Genomic DNA, 17973 nt, shown 5'->3' on the forward strand with positions numbered 1-17973 from the left:
ATGTGCAGCAGTTGTTTCCGTTTGACCCCGGGAAAGTTTTTGTTCGTCCTTCTGTGTGTCGGTTTCGTAACTCGTTCGGACCCGGTCTCTGCAGGTTTAGCCTGGCTCGGTTCCCGCGCTAACATGTCCCGGGTTCTGATCGTGGGTGCGGGCCTGACGGGCAGCTTGTGCGCATGTCTGCTGAGGAGAGAGCTGCAGAGCACGGTTCGGATTGTGGTGTGGGACAAAGCGAGGGGCGCAGGTTTTTTTTTTTTTGTTTTTTTTTTTTTTATTATTGAAACAAATTTCCATATACAAAACAAGTCAAGGAAACAGACCAGAATTGTAACAATTTACATTATAAAGATGGTGAAGCAAGTCATCATAACTTTACAGGGAGAAAATAAAAGTTTCTAGGGTAAAGAAATAAGGAACATAGACCTTTTGACACAGGCAAGAAAATTAGAAGAGCAAGTATTTTTTGATTTTACAGTATAGTACAGCAGTTTTTTTGTTCATATTTGAAATAAGCTTAAGTGACTTAAAGTATTGACAAAAGTAATTCAAGAAGACGGTAAACATAGGAGAGGCATTCTTCCACTTACATAAATGAATGAAAAACTTACATAGCACTATTACAAAATTGACAACATCTGAGATTTCAGAATCCAGATTGTCCATAAAGTAAAGAATATCCTTAGATGTGAAGGCAGGTACATTGGAAATTCTGAGTGAAACCCAACAGTGTATTTCAAACCAGAAAGCATTAACATACTGACAAGTGAAAAATAGATGCTCTAGTGTTTCTGGATCGGAAGAACAGAAAGCACAAGAGTCGGCCTCAAAATTAAACCTTTTATGCAGGAATTCTCCAACTGGATAAATGCCTGATATGATTCTGAAGTGTGTTTCTTTCATTTTAGGCGCAAGTGGGTATTTTAAGTAAAAAGAAAATGACTTGTCTTTCAACATGCTATCAAGGTCATGTCTGACATTGACATTGTAGTTGCAGAATACTATTTGCTTAAAGGTATTAGAGATGAACTTATTATTAAATTGTTTGTCCTTTATTGAGGTATTACCTATCGTCAGTGAAGGTAAGCATGTTCTTATTAATGAATACTTTAAAGTATTTACGATAAGATTTAACAACGGTGTGGGTATCGCTTTACAAACCTTATTATAATTATTAAATGAAATCTCTATTTTATACTTATCAATAAATTCTTCATAAGATAGCAAGTTTCCATTTCTATCAAGCAGATCAACAACAAAACATACACCGTTATCATACCAGTCTGATTTAAATAAGGACTTCTTATTGATGACTATAACCCTGCTATTCCACAGCACAGGATTGTGAGGTGAAAAATTGTGGGTGAAAATTAGTTTCCCAAAATTCAAAGCTTGCTTATAGAAACTAGACAACTTAAGAGGAATCTTACATATTTCATAATCACATCTGAGCAAAAAATCTAACCCCCCGACCTTATTAAAGAGTTTGTTTGGAATATGGTACCACATAGATTGAGGACAGGAAATGCAGTCTTTTATCCATCTGAGCCTGAATGCAGCAATAATAGATTCAAAGTCTAAAGCTTTCAAGCCCCCATTTTCATAGTCTTTAACTAGTTGTGATTTGCGTATATAATGTGTTTTATTCTTCCAGATAAAGCTGAATATAATAGAATTGGACAGTTTAATCATTTTAGGAGATGTAAAAATTGAATAACAGGGGTATATGAGTCTTGAAAGTCCTTCTGCTTTAGACAGTAAGATACGACCTAATATGGATAAATCACGTGTTAACCAATGATTAAATATTTTTTTAACTACATTTAATCTAGGAGTTATGTTATTATTCTCTCGATCATTAGTATTTTTACTGATTATTAAACCAAGGTATTTTACCTCCTCTTTTACTGGTATATTGTTAATAGTATTTTGATTACAGCTGTGTACAGCTAAGATTTCACATTTTTTAAGGTTTAGTGTTAAGCCGGATGCTTTTGAGAATGAAAGGATTTTATTAATTGCAGTAGAGACCATATTTACATTCCTTAGAAATAAGGCAGTGTCATCAGCAAATTGACTAATTTTAAATTCTTTATCAAGAATGTTTATTCCTTCCACATCTGGAGAGAGTTTGATATAAATGGCATTTCTGCTGCAACAATAAACAATAACGGGCTAATAGGGCATCCCTGCCGAATGCCACGATGAATTTTAAAACTATTAGAAAACCCCTGATTGAGTGCAATACTACTTGTTATATCTCTGTACAACATTTTCATTACACTAACAAATCTGGGACCAAAACCCACAGCCTGCAGAGCTTTAAATAAAAAATTATGCTCCAAAGAATCAAAAGCTTTAAAGAAATCAAGAAATAAAATAAGGCTATCATGAGGAATTAAATGATTGTAATCCAACATATCTAATACTAAACGGGTATGATTATGGATATGACGTCCTTTTATAAAGGCTGACTGTGTCTCATCTATTATTTGAGTTATTCCTGTTTTTAATCTGTTGGCACAGACATGAGCTAATAATTTGTAATCACAGCAAAGAAGTGTGATAGGTCTCCAGTTATCTAAAAGGATAGGGTCCTTGTTTGGTTTAGGAAGTAAAGAAATTATTCCTCGTTTCATAGTTGGAGATAGCATCTGATCATTTATACATTCATTAAATACCTCTAGTAATAGATCTTTAATGTCATTCCAGAAATATCTGTAAAATTCAATCGTGATTCCGTCGGGACCTGGTGATTTACCATTCGCCATTTGGGAAACAGCAGCATCCAATTCAGCTAAAGTGATTTCAGACTCATTGAGATTTTTGAAGTGTGAGTCAATTTGAGGAATTTTTCCATGGATAGAGCTAAAAAAAGAATTAGTCTCCGAACTGGAATAATTTGTAGTGTAGAGGGCTGAATAGAACTCTGTGATATAGTTGTTTATAGTCTGTTGGTCTTCAGTCAGGGTATTATTAATTTGTAACTTCATTATAGTTTTTTTTGTTTGTCTAGTTTTCTCCAGGTTAAAGAAATAAGAAGAATTCTTTTCCCCCTCCTCAATCCATTTAGCCCTTGAGCGAATGAAGGCACCTTTTGCTTTGTCTATATAAAGTTCATCTAGTTTGTACTGCAACTGGTTTAGTTCTATAGAGTTTTCCTCTGTCAGATGTGATAAATTGCACAATGAACTTATTTGTGCAGTAATTTCAGCCTGTTTCTGTCTCCTTTTATTAGCCATTAATTTTCCTTCTTCACTAGCAATTTTTCTGACATTAAACTTCAACCATTCCCATTTACTAGTAGAAGAAAAATCCTCCATTGCTTTTACCTCTCCTATCAATGATTTAATTTTTATACAAAAAGACGAGCTTCGTAAGAGGTTACTGTTAAACTTCCAGTGAGAATTCTTCGGTTCTGATAATCTATTATCCGGGGAGATTGAAAGTGTTATGGCACAATGGTCAGTAACAGGGGAGTGAAGAATCTTACAGTTGGATGATAGGGGGAAGAGACTACCAGTTATTAAGCAATAATCCAGTCTTGAGCATTGAGAGCGCTCAGAATTATTCCAGGTGTATTGCAGTTTTTCTGGGTTTAAGTTACGCCAGATATCGATTAGGTTGAGGGTGCAGGAGAAATCCATTAATATTTGGTTAAAATGAGAAGAGTTATATTTAGTTGGAAATCTATCCAGTTTTTCATCTGGTACCATATTAAAGTCACCTGCAACAACGACTTTTTCAGTTGAATAGATGATCTTCCATTCTTCTATCATTTTTTTCAAATCAGAAATCAATTTCCTGTTTTTAGCTCTATTGTTGAACCCATAAACATTTACTAAAATGTACTTAGTATCATCCAACTCCATGTTAACCATTAACCAATGACCTTCCTCATCACCTTTATGATCAAGAACTCTTCCATTAAAACGATGTAGAAAAATAGCCACTCCTGCTGAATGAGAGGTACCATGAGATAAATAAATATCACCGCTTCCCCACTGCTTTCTCCAAAATATATGATCATCTTTACTACTGTGTGTCTCTTGAAATAAAAAACAATTCGTGTTAGGCTGTTCCTTACAAAAAAGAAAAATCGCTTTACGCTTTATGTTACTTCTTAAACCTCGAACATTTAAAGAAAATATTGAAAGAACCATTGAATATAGCTTGAAAGTGCTGTAATAACTAGAGTAAGGCAATGGAACATTTTACCTCCTATTAACTAATAGACCCAGTCAAAGTCAGGGACCATTGAGCAAGTTACCGGCTTAAATTTAGTTGAACAGTTATACCTTCTTATCTAGGTCGTTATAAAGTTCTTTCATTCTTTGATTTGACGACCATCGATGACAGCATATCCGTCCTTCAGGAAAGCTTTGAGCCCTCTGCTCCTTGCCTCCTCCACCCTCGGCCACAGACGTTTGCGGGCTTCTCTGTCTTCCTTACAAAAGTCCTCTCTAAACCGAATCTTCATCTCCTTGCAGAGCTTCGCCTCCTTGGACATCTTCCACACTAGGTCTCGAACAGTTCTCATGGCAAACTGTATGACAATCAGCCTGGGTTTGTCACCAACTCGTCCCTTCTGACCCAGCCGGTGCACTGTATCCACTGTGTTGTACAGCTGCTCGGCGTTCGCAGGAATTATCTTGGTCAGAATTCTGATTATTTCTTCTCTCGTGTTCTCCCCCTCCTTCTCAGGAACGCCAGTTAGCAGCAAAGACCATCTCCGTTTGTATCTAGCATGCTCCAGACACATTTCACGAAGAGCCTCGTTCTCTTTTTTCAGCGTCGCCATCTGCGTTTTAATACGTTTCACATCTTCCACCACAGATTTAACATCTTCCGTATTAGCATCCACGGACTCCTTTACTTTTCTTACAGCGTCGGTGTTTTCTTGCAACTGGAATTCATAATTCTTTAAATGTTCACTTTGGGTGTCAAATTTACATACCAGTTTTTGGATAGCATTGAGGAGAACTGTGTTTGAAACTTCGTTTTGCGTCTGCGATTCGTTAGCCTTCATTTTTTTAGGATTTGGACTTTTAACTGGTGTGTGGTGACGATCAGCTTGCGGTCTGTCTTGTGATAAGTCGTGCTGCTGTTCCATCCATTCAATATCTTCTTCGTCGCACGCCTGTCGAAGAGCCGCTAGGTGGTAGCCATGATCTTTGTTAATGTTAGCCATTTCGCCGCTTCGGAGAAGGTGGCCGAGAATGACGGAGAGAAACACAGGGAGGAAGTTTTTGAGTTTTAGAGATGAAGTATAACTAGTCTGCTTCTAATTCCGGTTAACTTGATTGCGGTCAAGACATAAAGGAGGTTCTTTTCAGGAAAAGCCTCGGAGCCCACTCAAGTTGAACCGCTCACTCCGCCATCTTCCCAGTCCCCGCGAGGGGCGCAGGTGAGACAGACAGAAGTCCGTTCATAAAACTGCACAGTTTCCGTTTCCGGTGCCGTGATGGGAACACGGACACGCCGCAGAACACTAGTGACGCGTTTGTGTACCAGAGGAGCCTCCTCTGTAACTCGGCTCGGCTGTGATCACCTGCTGAGGGCGAATGACGTCAGTGTATATAGCAGAATCAGAAAGGTTTTATTGCCAAATGTTGAGCAGGTTTACAACATTAGGAAATTGCTGCGGTACTTAGTGCAAACATACCGTCATATAACGCTTAAATAGACATAAAAATAAGAATTAAAAGTGCTAAGTAGATAAATATATACATGAGTGCAGGTGGTGATCAGTGCAAACATGTGAACACAGCGTAGGGTCATGTGTTACCGATGGACGCGAATAAAACGCCCCAAACGCCCCTAATTTGACGCGTGTACATTCGCGTCTCAACGCGTGTCCAAGAAAAATCCATCGCGCGTCAAAATATCATATTTTGACGCGCGTGAACCGGAAATGTGGGAGGAATGTGGGAGGGAGTTGTGCCAGACCGGTATCTTTGCAAGATGGCAGCTATCGAGCTAGCGCTTGAAGAGAGAGTCTCCCTTCTCTATGTACTGTGGAGAGCAGAGCAGCAGCGTAAAAGACGTCCTCGCCGTACCTGGGTCCATCAGGTCCTCCAGAGGCATGAGCAGTTTGGTGAGTTTCACCACTTGCTCCAGGAGCTGCGCCTGGATGACGGCCGATTCCAGCGCTATCACCGTCGGCCAGTTTGAGGACCTGCTTTCCCTCGTCGGTCCCAGCATTGCCCGCCTAGACACCAACTACAGACGCTCAATCCCACCTGCAGAGCGCCTGTCCGTCTGCCTGAGGTTAGTAAAACTATTTAATACGGTAGTCCTTTATTGATATCTGTGCTAATATGCTAATCCATCCAGTTATACACTGCTAACATGGATGTGCTATGCTAACAGTGAATGCTGTCGGTGTTTACTGAAAGCAAACTGTGGTACAAAGACGACTGTTTATAATATTTCTAGTGATACTCAGAAGGTCTCATCAAGTCCCGATTTAATTCGATTTATGCTGTTATCAGTGTTTGAATGATAGCATGGCTGTGGTGTCACATCAATGTATGCGCTCGGTGTTTGCTGATATCAAACTGTAGCATTAGGACCACTGAGTTAACCTTTGTAGTGATACTCACTCCTTTTTATTTAGACCTGGTTTAATTCTGGGATAGTTGAATATTTGTATATAATCCCTGCAGCTGTCAGACTCTATAGCAGGGGTCACAGCCTTTATTAAAACAGAGTTAGATAAAACTGTGAACAGTTTGGTTCATCTCTAGTTACATGGTTCTATCTTGATAAGCTGTCTTATCACAGATTAATTTTTCAAAAATATTAATAAGCAAGGAAAGGGCTACATGTCAACACACAACTCTTTATTTCTATTAATGTCTCACTTCATTCCTACCTGATTGACATGTTTAGGAATTATGAGTGATTGGCTCACTGTAGTTGTGAAAGTTGCTACCAATCAAATTATGATATGTTAAAGTTAAAACAAAACACAACTGTTTTAGATATTATCTAATATACATTTTGTAATTATCCTTATAATTACAAAATGTTTTATGTAAGATTTAAGTTTTGTGATTTATATCTGACATCACAAAAGTATTTTGGAATTTGAATAATGTATTTTGTAACTGCAGTACACATAATACTGATTTTGAACAATTTTGTCCAGGTTCCTTGTCACCGGGGACTCCTTCAGGACCATCGCGTTCAGTTTCAGAGTCGGTGTGTCCACGGTGAGCCAGATCACCCCCCAGGCAGCGACGTCCATCTGGGACTGTCTAGTGGACGACTTCATGGCTGTGCCTTCACCTGGAGACTGGCGCTCCATCACAGAGGGATTCCAGGAGCGCTGGAACTTTCCTCTGTGCTGTGCAGCTCTGGATGGGAAGCACATCCAGACAAAGGCACCCCATATATCATATAGGAGACACACACATTGATATACACTAAATATTCATTTCATTTCTTTTTTGTGGTGCCCAAATTGATGCACCTGCTTGATTTTGTTTAAACAATTATTGCACACTTTCTGTAAATCCAGTAAACTTCTTTTCACTTCTCAAATATCACTGTGTGTCTCCTGTATGATATTTAACTGACATTTTTTATTGTAACAACCAACGATTTATACAGGAAAATAATGTCTATTAACAAGGTTGCCCAAACTTTTGCATCCCACTGTATTAGTATATTTTGTCATTAGTATATAATATGAAATAAAGTCTACATGTGTCAAGTTGTGTGCCAACATTTGCTGTGTAGTAGAACTGAGACATTAGTCATTATAAACATTTATTTGAAATAATATTAAAAGTCTCAAACAGAAAAACACTAAACATAAATATATAAAATATAAGAATTTACAGAGAGACAGGAATAAAAAGGACCAGCTGCTCTCCAGAGCAGGAACAAGGCTGAGGAGGAAATGCTCCATTGGAGACTGGTGTGGCCTCTTCAGGGACTCCAGGGTGGCCAGCTCCACCGCCGATGGACCGTCCTGGGACCCGTCCCTCATCTGCCTCGGAGCCGTCCTCCTCTGTGGGCCTGTAAAACAGCACAAAACACAAAGAAATGAGAAGGCTGCTACTAGATTTTAATTTCAACATTGAAAAAAAAAAAAAAACAATAACAGGATATAATCAGATTGGTTGTAGATATTTAGTAAAGGTGATCACAAGGAAATCCCACCGAGTAAAAAGCTATCAGTGCTTGCTGTACATATCTGTGGGTGCAGCAGCAGGAGCTCAGGGACTGGGGATGCTCTGCTGCAGAATCAGTTGGTTCTATCAATACAGTATTAAATGTTAACAGGTTCGATATAATAATCGTAGAGTAGACAGTGGTCCCTCATTTATTGCAGGGGTTCTCAGAATAACTAGCCCCTGGTCACAGTTCTCACAATTGATTCTCAAAGTGCAAACCTTTGTAGATTGCAAAACGTAAAAGTATTATTATGCCGCGGTTTGTCTTCATCTGCCCGCCACTTTCGTGCGCCTTTTTCCCTCACGGTGCAGGTGTCTATTTCCGAATGAGGCTCATAGTTATGGGTGTTTTTGTGCTGTTTTTTCTATTGGACGCGATGGTTATCAAAACCAAACGTGATAAATTTGGCAAGCGCAGGAGATTTGTCAATCAGGCTGCAGAATGCAATGCTGTACTGTGCAATAAAAAATCAGCGAAAAAGCAAAGCAGTGACGGATGAACAGCGGGACCACTGTGTGCTGTTTATTAATAAACAATAAAATATATTCCTAAATGATAACATGCATAAAAGCAGAACGGTATTTGTACGTCAGTGGGAAAATAGCGGTGGCTTGCTAGCTTTTGTGCGGCTTCCCCGGGTCAGTGAAAACTTTCAAAAGAGAAATGAATGAACTTACCAGGTTGCCCGATCTCTTCACATATCTTCCTCCAAGCTCGGTCCTTTTTATTCCTGTCTCGGTACTGAAAGCAGCTGGTGTTGTACAGCTCCGAGTTGTTTGCTACCGCATTGATTAGCCTTCCCCTCCATTGAAGTATGAAAGGCTTTGGCTGGATCTGCCCCTTTGACCTAGGTAACAGCCACGTCACCAGGCTCCTGATTGGTTGTCGCGGCGCGATTTGACGCTGGAGTTCAGATTTTTCCAACTCGAGCGGTAGACGCGAAACGCGCGTATGCACAAAATGCAACACAAAAACTCACGCGCGTGGTTTTATTCGCGAGTCAAACGCGCCAGACGCGCTACACTGACGCGCGTTTCACGCGTTTTGGCGTTTTGGCGACGCAAATCTGCTTCCGAATTTTCGCGGGACCCGCAATCGCGCGTCATCGCGCCTTTCCATTGACTTTACATGTAAACCTGACGCTCTATTCGCGTCCATCGCGTTCGGTGTGAACACACCGTTAGTGGTGGGAACAGTCATATGGTTATGTAGCGGCGGATGTGTAAAGCTGGCCCACATTCACGTAATGTAACGTTTGTGCTTTTGTTTTGGTAACTTCCTGTGGGATCGGAAGTGAATGTTTTAACGGTAAACGGCTTGATGTGCAGAAAGACGGAAGAAGGTGAAAAATTAATGCTAACGGAGAAAAGGGAGAGAGGGATATAGTTAAATTGTACGAAGACAAATGGTTCTAGCTACAGTCGACAGGGGAACAAGGTTTGTAATGTATAAGATTTAATTTGAGCAATCTGAAATGCATAATATGTATTATATAGTTTAATAGAAAACGGTTAGACCAGCGTAATGAGCGGTTAAGATGCTGTTACATGAATAATATGGTAATTGTTTTATTTGTTTGTCTAGCTCTTACGTTGGTTCGTTGTCTGATACACGGCAAGGAATAATAAAGGTCATTCAACAACCATCAGTTCTGGCCTTCTCAGTTCGACTGGATGCTACAGTAAGAGCTTGACCGCCGCCATTTTGCTACACCACGAGGGCTCAAGGTTTAACGGCAATTCCCACAACGTCCAGCAGATGGCAGAAGCAGGTCAGAGAACAAAACGGCGAAAGGCATAAGGAAAATAAAGTTAAAATGGAGGATTCAGAAGAAGACATTAATGAACAGTTTGCAAACAAAGAACAAATATTAAATGAGCCACAAGATAAAGCTCAAAGTAACTCTGCGATTCCAAGGCGTTCAGAAAGAGCCAAGGTGCCAACCGAAAAAATGCTAACTTATCAGAAAGAAGAGATAAGTAAAAAAGAAAAAAGACTATTAACTCTTTATGAACAATGGAAAATACGAGTGCGAGAAACAAGAGAAAGATTAAAGTTGGACATTTCAGAGAAAGAAATGGCAGATCTTGCAGATGATGTAGAGCAAAGAAAAGATGAACTGCTAAAGTTGTACACTGAAATGAGAAGTCACATTGCACCTTCATCAGACATACGAAGAAAAACCGATGCATGTGAAGCAGTTACTCATGACATCGTGAAAGTCATCCTGGAAAGAATAAGCGGTGTAGATGGAGATTTTGATGGAGAATATGAAAGAAAACGTCTACGCAGACTATTAGAACATGATTATGCCCAATCCATCTATGGTTCAACTGCAGCATCGAAACGTAGCCAACTGTCTTCAGCCTCACATCTTGCTTCAAAACGAGCAGAGGCAGCAGCAGAACTAGCAGCAAAGGAGGCAGAGTACAAGATTGTACAAGAGGAACAAAGACAGAAGGAAAAGATAAAGGCTCTAGAAGAGGAGCATAAGAAACAAATGGCAGTTCAAACATCAGAGTTGGAACGCCTGAAAGCCGAAAGGGAGGTGGAAGCCGCTCGCGCCAGGTTGGACGCCTACAACAGAGAGTTGTCGCAACTTGATGATGCATATTCAGTTAAGATGGAAAAGGTGAACCCAGAGCACACACCCAAACACACTGTACCATCATACTCCATACCGGCGCCAACAACCCCTCCTAGTGTCAGCCAGCTTGCACAGGCGGTACAAGACAGCATAAGAATAAATAGACTCCCCACGCCAGAACCAACGATGTTTAGTGGTGAGCCAATAAAATTTATTGAATGGAAATCCACTTTCATGTCACTTATTGAACAAACTGGCATGTCAGCAGCAGATAAACTGTACTATCTGAAAAGGTATGTAACTGGCTCAGCTCGCAAGTGCCTTGAAGGGACTTTCTTCAGAAATGATGAAGAAGCGTATAACGATGCTTGGGCAAAGTTAAACCAAAGGTATGGCCAGCCTTTCGTGCTACAAAGGGCATTTATCTAGTTGGCCTAAAATACAGTCGAGAGATGCTGATGGGCTAAGGAACTTTGCTGATTTTGTGAATGCATGCACACTTGCTATGCCTCACGTGAAAGGACTGCAAATACTCAATGACTGTGAAGAAAATCAGAAACTGTTGCATAAATTGCCAGACTGGATAAACACAAGATGGAACAGGCATGTAACAAAGACACTCATGGGCGGTGGTGAATTCCCCAGCTTTAGTGAATTTGCCTCCTTTCTCTCGCTTGAAGCAGAAGTAGCATGTAACCCAGTCACTTCCATACATGCACTTCGCTCCCCGGAAACAAATGATGACAAAAGAAACACAAAAGAAGTCAAAAGAAACAAGGCAAGTGTATTTAACATTAACACAACTGAAAGAGATGCAAAGACTAAAATATACAACAGTTCTTCATGCACACTGTGCCAAGAGTTGCATCCACTTATAAAGTGCCCAAACTTTCTGCAAATGACCCTGGAAATGAAAAAGAAACATGTAAAGGACAATAAACATTGTTATGGTTGTTTAAAGCAAGGTCATAGTGCTAAGGACTGCAAACGGCGCCTCACTTGTGAAACCTGCTCTAAGAGACACCCGACCTGTCTTCACGATGAGAACTACAGCATCAGTCTGCAAAGAGAAAAGCAAGCTCAAGTGAGTATAGACAACGCAACACAAGGGAACTCACCTGAAAGTGCAACAGCCATAGCGTTAAATGTCGCTAGAGCAGAACACACAGTCAGCACCTCCATGATAGTCCCAGTATGGGTCTCAACGGCTGCTAATCCACAAAGGGAAAAACTAGTCTATGCGCTACTAGACACGCAGAGTGACACTGTTTTTATAGATCAGGATGTAACACAGAAACTGCAAGCAAATGTGTGCCCTGTAAAACTCAGACTAACCACGATGATGGGTAAAAATGCAGTAGTAGGCAGCGGAAAGGTGTGTGATCTTCTAGTGAGAGGTTACAATTCAGCAACTGTGCTAAGGCTCCCAACTGCTTACACAAAGGACTACATACCTGCAAATAGAGAACACATACCAACATGTGACACGGCAAAACTGTGGAGCCATTTGTCGTCCATTGTAGATGAGATCCCACCGCTCCTCAGTTGTGAGGTGAGTCTCCTGATAGGTTATACTTGTCCCCAAGCTCTGGCGCCTAGACAAGTACTCTTAGGTAAAGACAATGAGCCATATGCCATCCAAACTGATTTAGGATGGAGCATAGTTGGCAACTCAGTGCCATGCAGTGCATCAGAGACAACAAGGAGTCTCTGTCACAGAATAACTGTTAAAGAAATGCCTCCATGTACTCCCGCAGATGCAATACGTGCACTAGAAAGGGACTTTAAAGAAAACGAAATAAACGAAAAGACGGTGTCTCAAGACGACCTTAGGTTTCTTGAGAAACTTGAACAAGGCATAACACAAGCAGAAAAGGGACATTATGAAATGCCATTGCCATTTAAAGAAAGGCTACAAATGCCAGATAACAGACAACTCGCCGAGAGCAGACTCAATCAGCTCAAATGTAAACCAATGCGTGATGAAAAATACAAAAGAGACTATGTCACATACATGAATGACATTATACAAAGGGGTGATGCCAAAGAGATTGATGATAATGGACCTGAAGGCGAGACACAAAACAATACTACACCACAGCAATGGTTCTATGTACCGACGAGTGAAAACCCCGCTGACATAACATCAAGGAGCACATCAGTAGCGGAACTGCTATCATCAAACTGGCTCACAGGCCCTCAGTTCTTATGGGAAAGGAAGTTAAATCTTCCAACTAAAGAGTCTATTGAACTTTTGGTGGGAGATCCAGAGGTGAGAAAAGTGCAAACACTCAACAGCCAAACTACAGAACACAGAAGTCTCTGTGACCGTCTCACAAGGTTCTCATCCTGGTCACACGCTGTCAGTGCCATAGCACGTCTCAAGCGGTTCCTACTCAGAGACAAATCAAAGTCACTCAGCACTGTAACTGAAAGACAAAACGCTGAAATGGTGATTATCAAAAACCTACAAGGACTAACATTTTCAGATGAGATAAAGACATTAAGCAAAGGAAAGGCACTACATGAGAGCAACAAAATTTACAAGTTGGATCCTTTCTTGGACGAAGACAATGTGCTCAAGGTGGGAGGAAGGCTACAACACTCATCGCTTCCTAACACATTCAAACATCCAACTGTCATTCCAAGAGACCATCATACTACAAAACTCATAATCGCTCACTGTCACGAAAGAATAAATCATCAAGGAAAGAGCTTCACAATGAACGAAATACGGTCCAACGGTTATTGGATTCCCAAGCTAAGTCAAACAGTATCAGACTACATCCGTCAGTGTGTGACATGTCGGAGACTAAGGAGAGCTGTGGAAGGACAAAAAATGAAAGATCTCCCCACAGAAAGAGTCGAACACTCTCCGCCTTTCACATATTGTGGTATGGATGTTTTCGGCCCGTTCCTAACCAAACAAGCAAGAAAAGAAAACAAAAGGTACGCTCTCCTTTTCACTTGTTTCTATTTACGAGCAGTACACGTAGAAATGTTAGAAGACCTGACTACGGACGCTTTCATTAATGGACTAAGGTGCTTTATAGCTCTGAGAGGCTCTGTCAGACAAATAAAATGTGATCGAGGTACTAACTTTGTAGGTGCCAAAAATGAACTGTGTGCAGCACTGAATGAAATAGACACTGAAAAACTGACAATCTTTCTATCTGAGAAACAATGTGAATTCGTGTTTAACACACCCCATGCTAGCCACGCAGGTGGAGTATGGGAACGACAAATTCGGACTGTGAGAAACGTCCTCAACGCCACACTCGCTCTCGCAAAGAGACGACTCACCGATTCATCGCTCAGAACCTTTCTCTATGAAGCAGCTGCAATAGTAAACAGCCGCCCATTGACGACAGACAATCTCAATGATCCAAACAGTTTGAAACCAATAACTCCAAATCATCTCCTAACTATGAAGACCACAACAGCCTTGCCTCCTCCAGGACAGTTTGTTAAAGAGGATCTGTACGCCCGGAAGCAATGGCGTCAGGTGCAATACCTAACGGAGCAATTTTGGAGCAGATGGAAGGGAGAATATCTGCACAACATCAGGGTCCGGCAGAGATGGCATGTTGTTAAAAGGAATATGCAAGTAGGTGACATAGTGATGGACAAGGAAGAAATACTGCCACGATCCCAATGGAGACTTGGTAGGGTTGTGGACACCATAACAGACGAAGATGGACTTGTGAGAAAGGTCAAAGTAACCTTTGCAGACAGAAACCTTAGTAAAAAGGGTGAACGTTTGCATAAGATGTCTACAGTGGAACGCCCAGTTCATAAGTTGGTTCTACTGCTGGAAAGTTGTGAAAAACAAGATGCACTAAGCAGTTAAAATGCGATGAGAATTTGTTGTTGCATATACAAAGGTATTATCATTGTTAAGTTACCTGTTTAGAAATTATTTGTGTTTTATTTGTTTGTATCAGCAAATAATTTGGTGGGAGTGTAGCGGCAGATGTGTAAAGCTGGCCCACATTCACGTAATGTAACGTTTGTGCTTTTGTTTTGGTAACTTCCTGTGGGACCGGAAGTGAATGTTTTAACGGTAAACGGCTTGATGTGCAGAAAGACGGAAGAAGGTGAAAAATTAATGCTAACGGAGAAAAGGGAGAGAGGGATATAGTTAAATTGTACGAAGACAAATGGTTCTAGCTACAGTCGACAGGGGAACAAGGTTTGTAATGTATAAGATTTAATTTGAGAAATCTGAAATGCATAATATGTATTATATAGTTTAATAGAAAACGGTTAGACCAGCGTAATGAGCGGTTAAGATGCTGTTACATGAATAATATGGTAATTGTTTTATTTGTTTGTCTAGCTCTTACGTTGGTTCGTTGTCTGATACACGGCAAGGAATAATAAAGGTCATTCAACAACCATCAGTTCTGGCCTTCTCAGTTCGACTGGATGCTACAGGTTATGTTCATGAGTCCAACAGCAGAGGGGAAGAAACTGTTCTTATGGCGAGAGGTTCTGGTGAGCAGGTAGCTGTCATTCCCACAGACACCCTCACCTGTAACAGAGACAGGAGCTTCCACCAGCATCTGTTTACACTCACCTGACATTTCATTAGGTACACTGGTGCCAGGTCAGACCCCCTGTGATTCTTCCTGTACATCATCTTCATCATCCTGAGGCTCAGTTTGAACAGATGATGAAATTCCAGCTGCCAGATTAAAAAGAGGGCTGTCCCCCATAATCAGGTTTTGTGTAATTTGATTGTGTTGAACATCATAAACCCACCTGCGACTGACTTTGGTTTGGAGACGTTTCCTGATGCTCAGCTTCAGTCGTGAACTGTCTGCCATCATATTCGCCTACAGACGGGATTCATGTCACGGGGTATCCCTGAATAATAAACACACTGGCTGATGACCCCGCTTTACTTTAAAAAACACTAAATTCCAACTGCTTTACAAACCGTAAACACTTTCTCAGAGCTCCAGAGTCACAGGTGAGTAAAGCTGTCTGCAGCCACTATAGAACACAGGTGTGACGGGATAATGTTCAGAATGGATCAGCCTATGAATTCATTTCCTTTTCTTTCTCCTTCTGTTTTGCGTATTTTTGTTCTTTATATATTCATCTTTAATATTGCAGATAGTTACACCTACACTTTTTTATGTTCAATAAAAGCTTTGTCTGCGTGCACTGAGCTGCTACCACGTGATTGGCTGATTAGTCATTTGTGTTAACGAGCAGTTAATAAAGTGGCTGGTTGGTTTGAGAGAGTAAAATGTGTGGAACAGTGGGAGTCTGTGTGCAGGCGGCAGGATGTCCACCAGCCACGCTCCCGACGCCTCGTCTCAATCGGCTGATCTGGGAGCGCAGTACATCTCAGCCACGCCCGCCTACGCTCGCACCCACCACAGGTAACGCACACCTGTTGCCTTAAAGGGCCAGTACGCCTCTGTAGCTGGGGCTTCAGGCAGGCTGACCGTGCGTGTGCAGGTTTTACTCGGAGCTCCTCTCTGTGGGCCTCCTGCAGCCCCTCGACTGTCCCATCGAAGGTCTGAAGGACCACGAGGGCACCGAGAACTACGTGACGCCACTGGGCACGAGCAGCATCGTCAAGCACTTCCTGTCACAGTCAGGTAAACGTCCACCTGTTGGTCAACTGTCCAATCAGATTCACCTGAAACGCACAGGCTGACTCTGATTCAGTTGGAATTAAACTTTATTGAGTCTTCGTCTGTGTGTCAGGAGCCGATTTGTTCCTTGAGCATCACGTGACCGGCCTGTATCGCCGTGGTGCATCGTGGGAGGTCGAGAGGAAGGCAGGAGCCAGTGAGACGTTTGACGCCGTCGTCCTGACGATGCCGGTCCCTCAGATCCTGCAGCTGCAGGGAGACCTGGGACAATGTAAGACGGCCAGAACACACAAGGAAACACACACACTCGGTGTATGTTTTATGAGGTAAAAAAATGACGTCTTGTGAAACACGGGTCTCAGACTTCATCGACACTGACACGAATGTGAGATCTGAGGTGTGGCGTCTCAGTCAGTAACACCATTCCGCCACACGGGGGCAGCAACAGCTGCAGGGAGAAGATCCAGCTGTTAGACACGACCCATGTTCATCGCTGTGATCAATAACTCTGAGGTTCTGATCACAAAGGTCGACCTGGGCAGACGGGACGATCCTTCCAGTCCAGCCGCTGACCTCAGAGCAGCGCAAACACTGGACTCTTATTTTGAAGAGGTGCTGACTGCTTCCTGCTCCCACAGTTTACACACACACACATACACGATCAGCACACTCTGATGTTAAGTAATTTTCCAGAGCTCTGATTGGCTGATAGATTCTTCACAACACTACACCGCTGTGTGTGGGTGTGTGTGTGTGTGGTCCTTGGTAGTGACTACTGTCCTCACAAAGACAGAAATACAAGCATGTGTGTGCGCGCACTTGCTGCAGAACAGCAGCAGCTCCACATGTGGCTTTCTAGATGGTGATGTCACCTTCAGCTTCTCTGATTGGCTGAGAGCAGACAGCGCCCATTTCCTCTGCGCTGACACACACACATACATCTAATAATAACCTGTGTGTGTGTGTGTGTGTGTGTGTGTGAGAGAGAGGCAGCCGCCTGTTTCTGTCTCTGAGCTCTAAGCCAAGAATGAAACAGCAGCAGACTTTTCATGTTTGTCTGGAGTGACGCACACACACACGCGCACACACACACACACACACACAGGTGAGTTCTTCTGTGGTGATTCGGGGGTGGGGCTTCCTGCTGATTGGCCCATGTCTCCTTGTCTGTCAGTGCTGTCTGTCCAGCAGAGGCAGCAGCTGGAGGGCGTTGTCTACTCGTCCCGCTTCGCCCTCGCACTCTTCTTCTCCCCCGACGCCGTCGTGAAAGTTCCCTGGGGCGCGAAGTACGTCACGAACAGCAGCTGCATCCGCTACGTCGCTGTGGACTCCAAGAAGCGCGGCGCAGGTGTGTCCGTCGTCTGTCTGCTCCCCTGTATGTTCCTCTCACCTGTATCTTGCAGGTCACGGGCATTGAGATTGCACAGGGTCTTTTATTTTGAAATTTCACAGGGCTCTCAGCTGTTTCTGACTTTAATTTCACATTCAGCGGATACACTTTACGTTACATTTTGCTAATAGCTTTGCCTCATTTTTTAATCTTTGTGCTAAGCTAGGCAACAGTATTTGAGAGTTCGCCGTTTATCTGTAGTT

General features: G+C 42.0%; 2 protein-coding genes across 2 annotated transcripts; both read left to right on the forward strand.

Moving 5' to 3' along the window:
• The first annotated feature begins 65 nt into the window (after positions 1–65).
• On the forward strand, positions 66–17797 carry LOC146627436 (renalase-like). Its single transcript, XM_085360291.1, has 6 exons — positions 66–241; positions 16056–16161; positions 16241–16383; positions 16493–16651; positions 17555–17728; positions 17784–17797. Exons 1-6 carry the CDS (start codon positions 124–126, stop codon positions 17795–17797), a joined length of 714 nt encoding a protein of 237 aa, XP_085216417.1. The 5' UTR covers positions 66–123.
• Positions 5923–7533, forward strand: LOC146627437 (uncharacterized). Its single transcript, XM_085361103.1, has 2 exons — positions 5923–6264; positions 7148–7533. The coding sequence occupies exons 1-2, from the start codon at positions 6005–6007 to the stop codon at positions 7416–7418; spliced, it is 531 nt and encodes a 176-aa protein (XP_085217229.1). The 5' UTR covers positions 5923–6004; the 3' UTR covers positions 7419–7533.
• Positions 17798–17973: the final 176 nt, after the last annotated feature.

This window comes from Diplotaxodon limnothrissa, linkage group LG8, assembly GCF_057381915.1.
Source record: "Diplotaxodon limnothrissa isolate DT_005_m linkage group LG8, D_limnothrissa_male_GT1.1, whole genome shotgun sequence".
NCBI classification, from domain to species: domain Eukaryota; kingdom Metazoa; phylum Chordata; class Actinopteri; order Cichliformes; family Cichlidae; genus Diplotaxodon; species Diplotaxodon limnothrissa.

Coding starts and splice junctions, on each gene's coding strand:
- LOC146627436 (XM_085360291.1), top strand. CDS start 124: ATGTCCCGGGTTCTGATCGTGGGTGCGGGCCTGACGGGCAGCTTGTGC. Junction 16,384..16,492: donor GCACTTCCTGTCACAGTCAG/GTAAACGTCCAC, acceptor TCTGTGTGTCAG/GAGCCGATTTGTTCCTTGAG. Junction 16,652..17,554: donor GCAGGGAGACCTGGGACAAT/GTAAGACGGCCA, acceptor CTTGTCTGTCAG/TGCTGTCTGTCCAGCAGAGG.
- LOC146627437 (XM_085361103.1), top strand. CDS start 6,005: ATGTACTGTGGAGAGCAGAGCAGCAGCGTAAAAGACGTCCTCGCCGTA. Junction 6,265..7,147: donor CGCCTGTCCGTCTGCCTGAG/GTTAGTAAAACT, acceptor AATTTTGTCCAG/GTTCCTTGTCACCGGGGACT.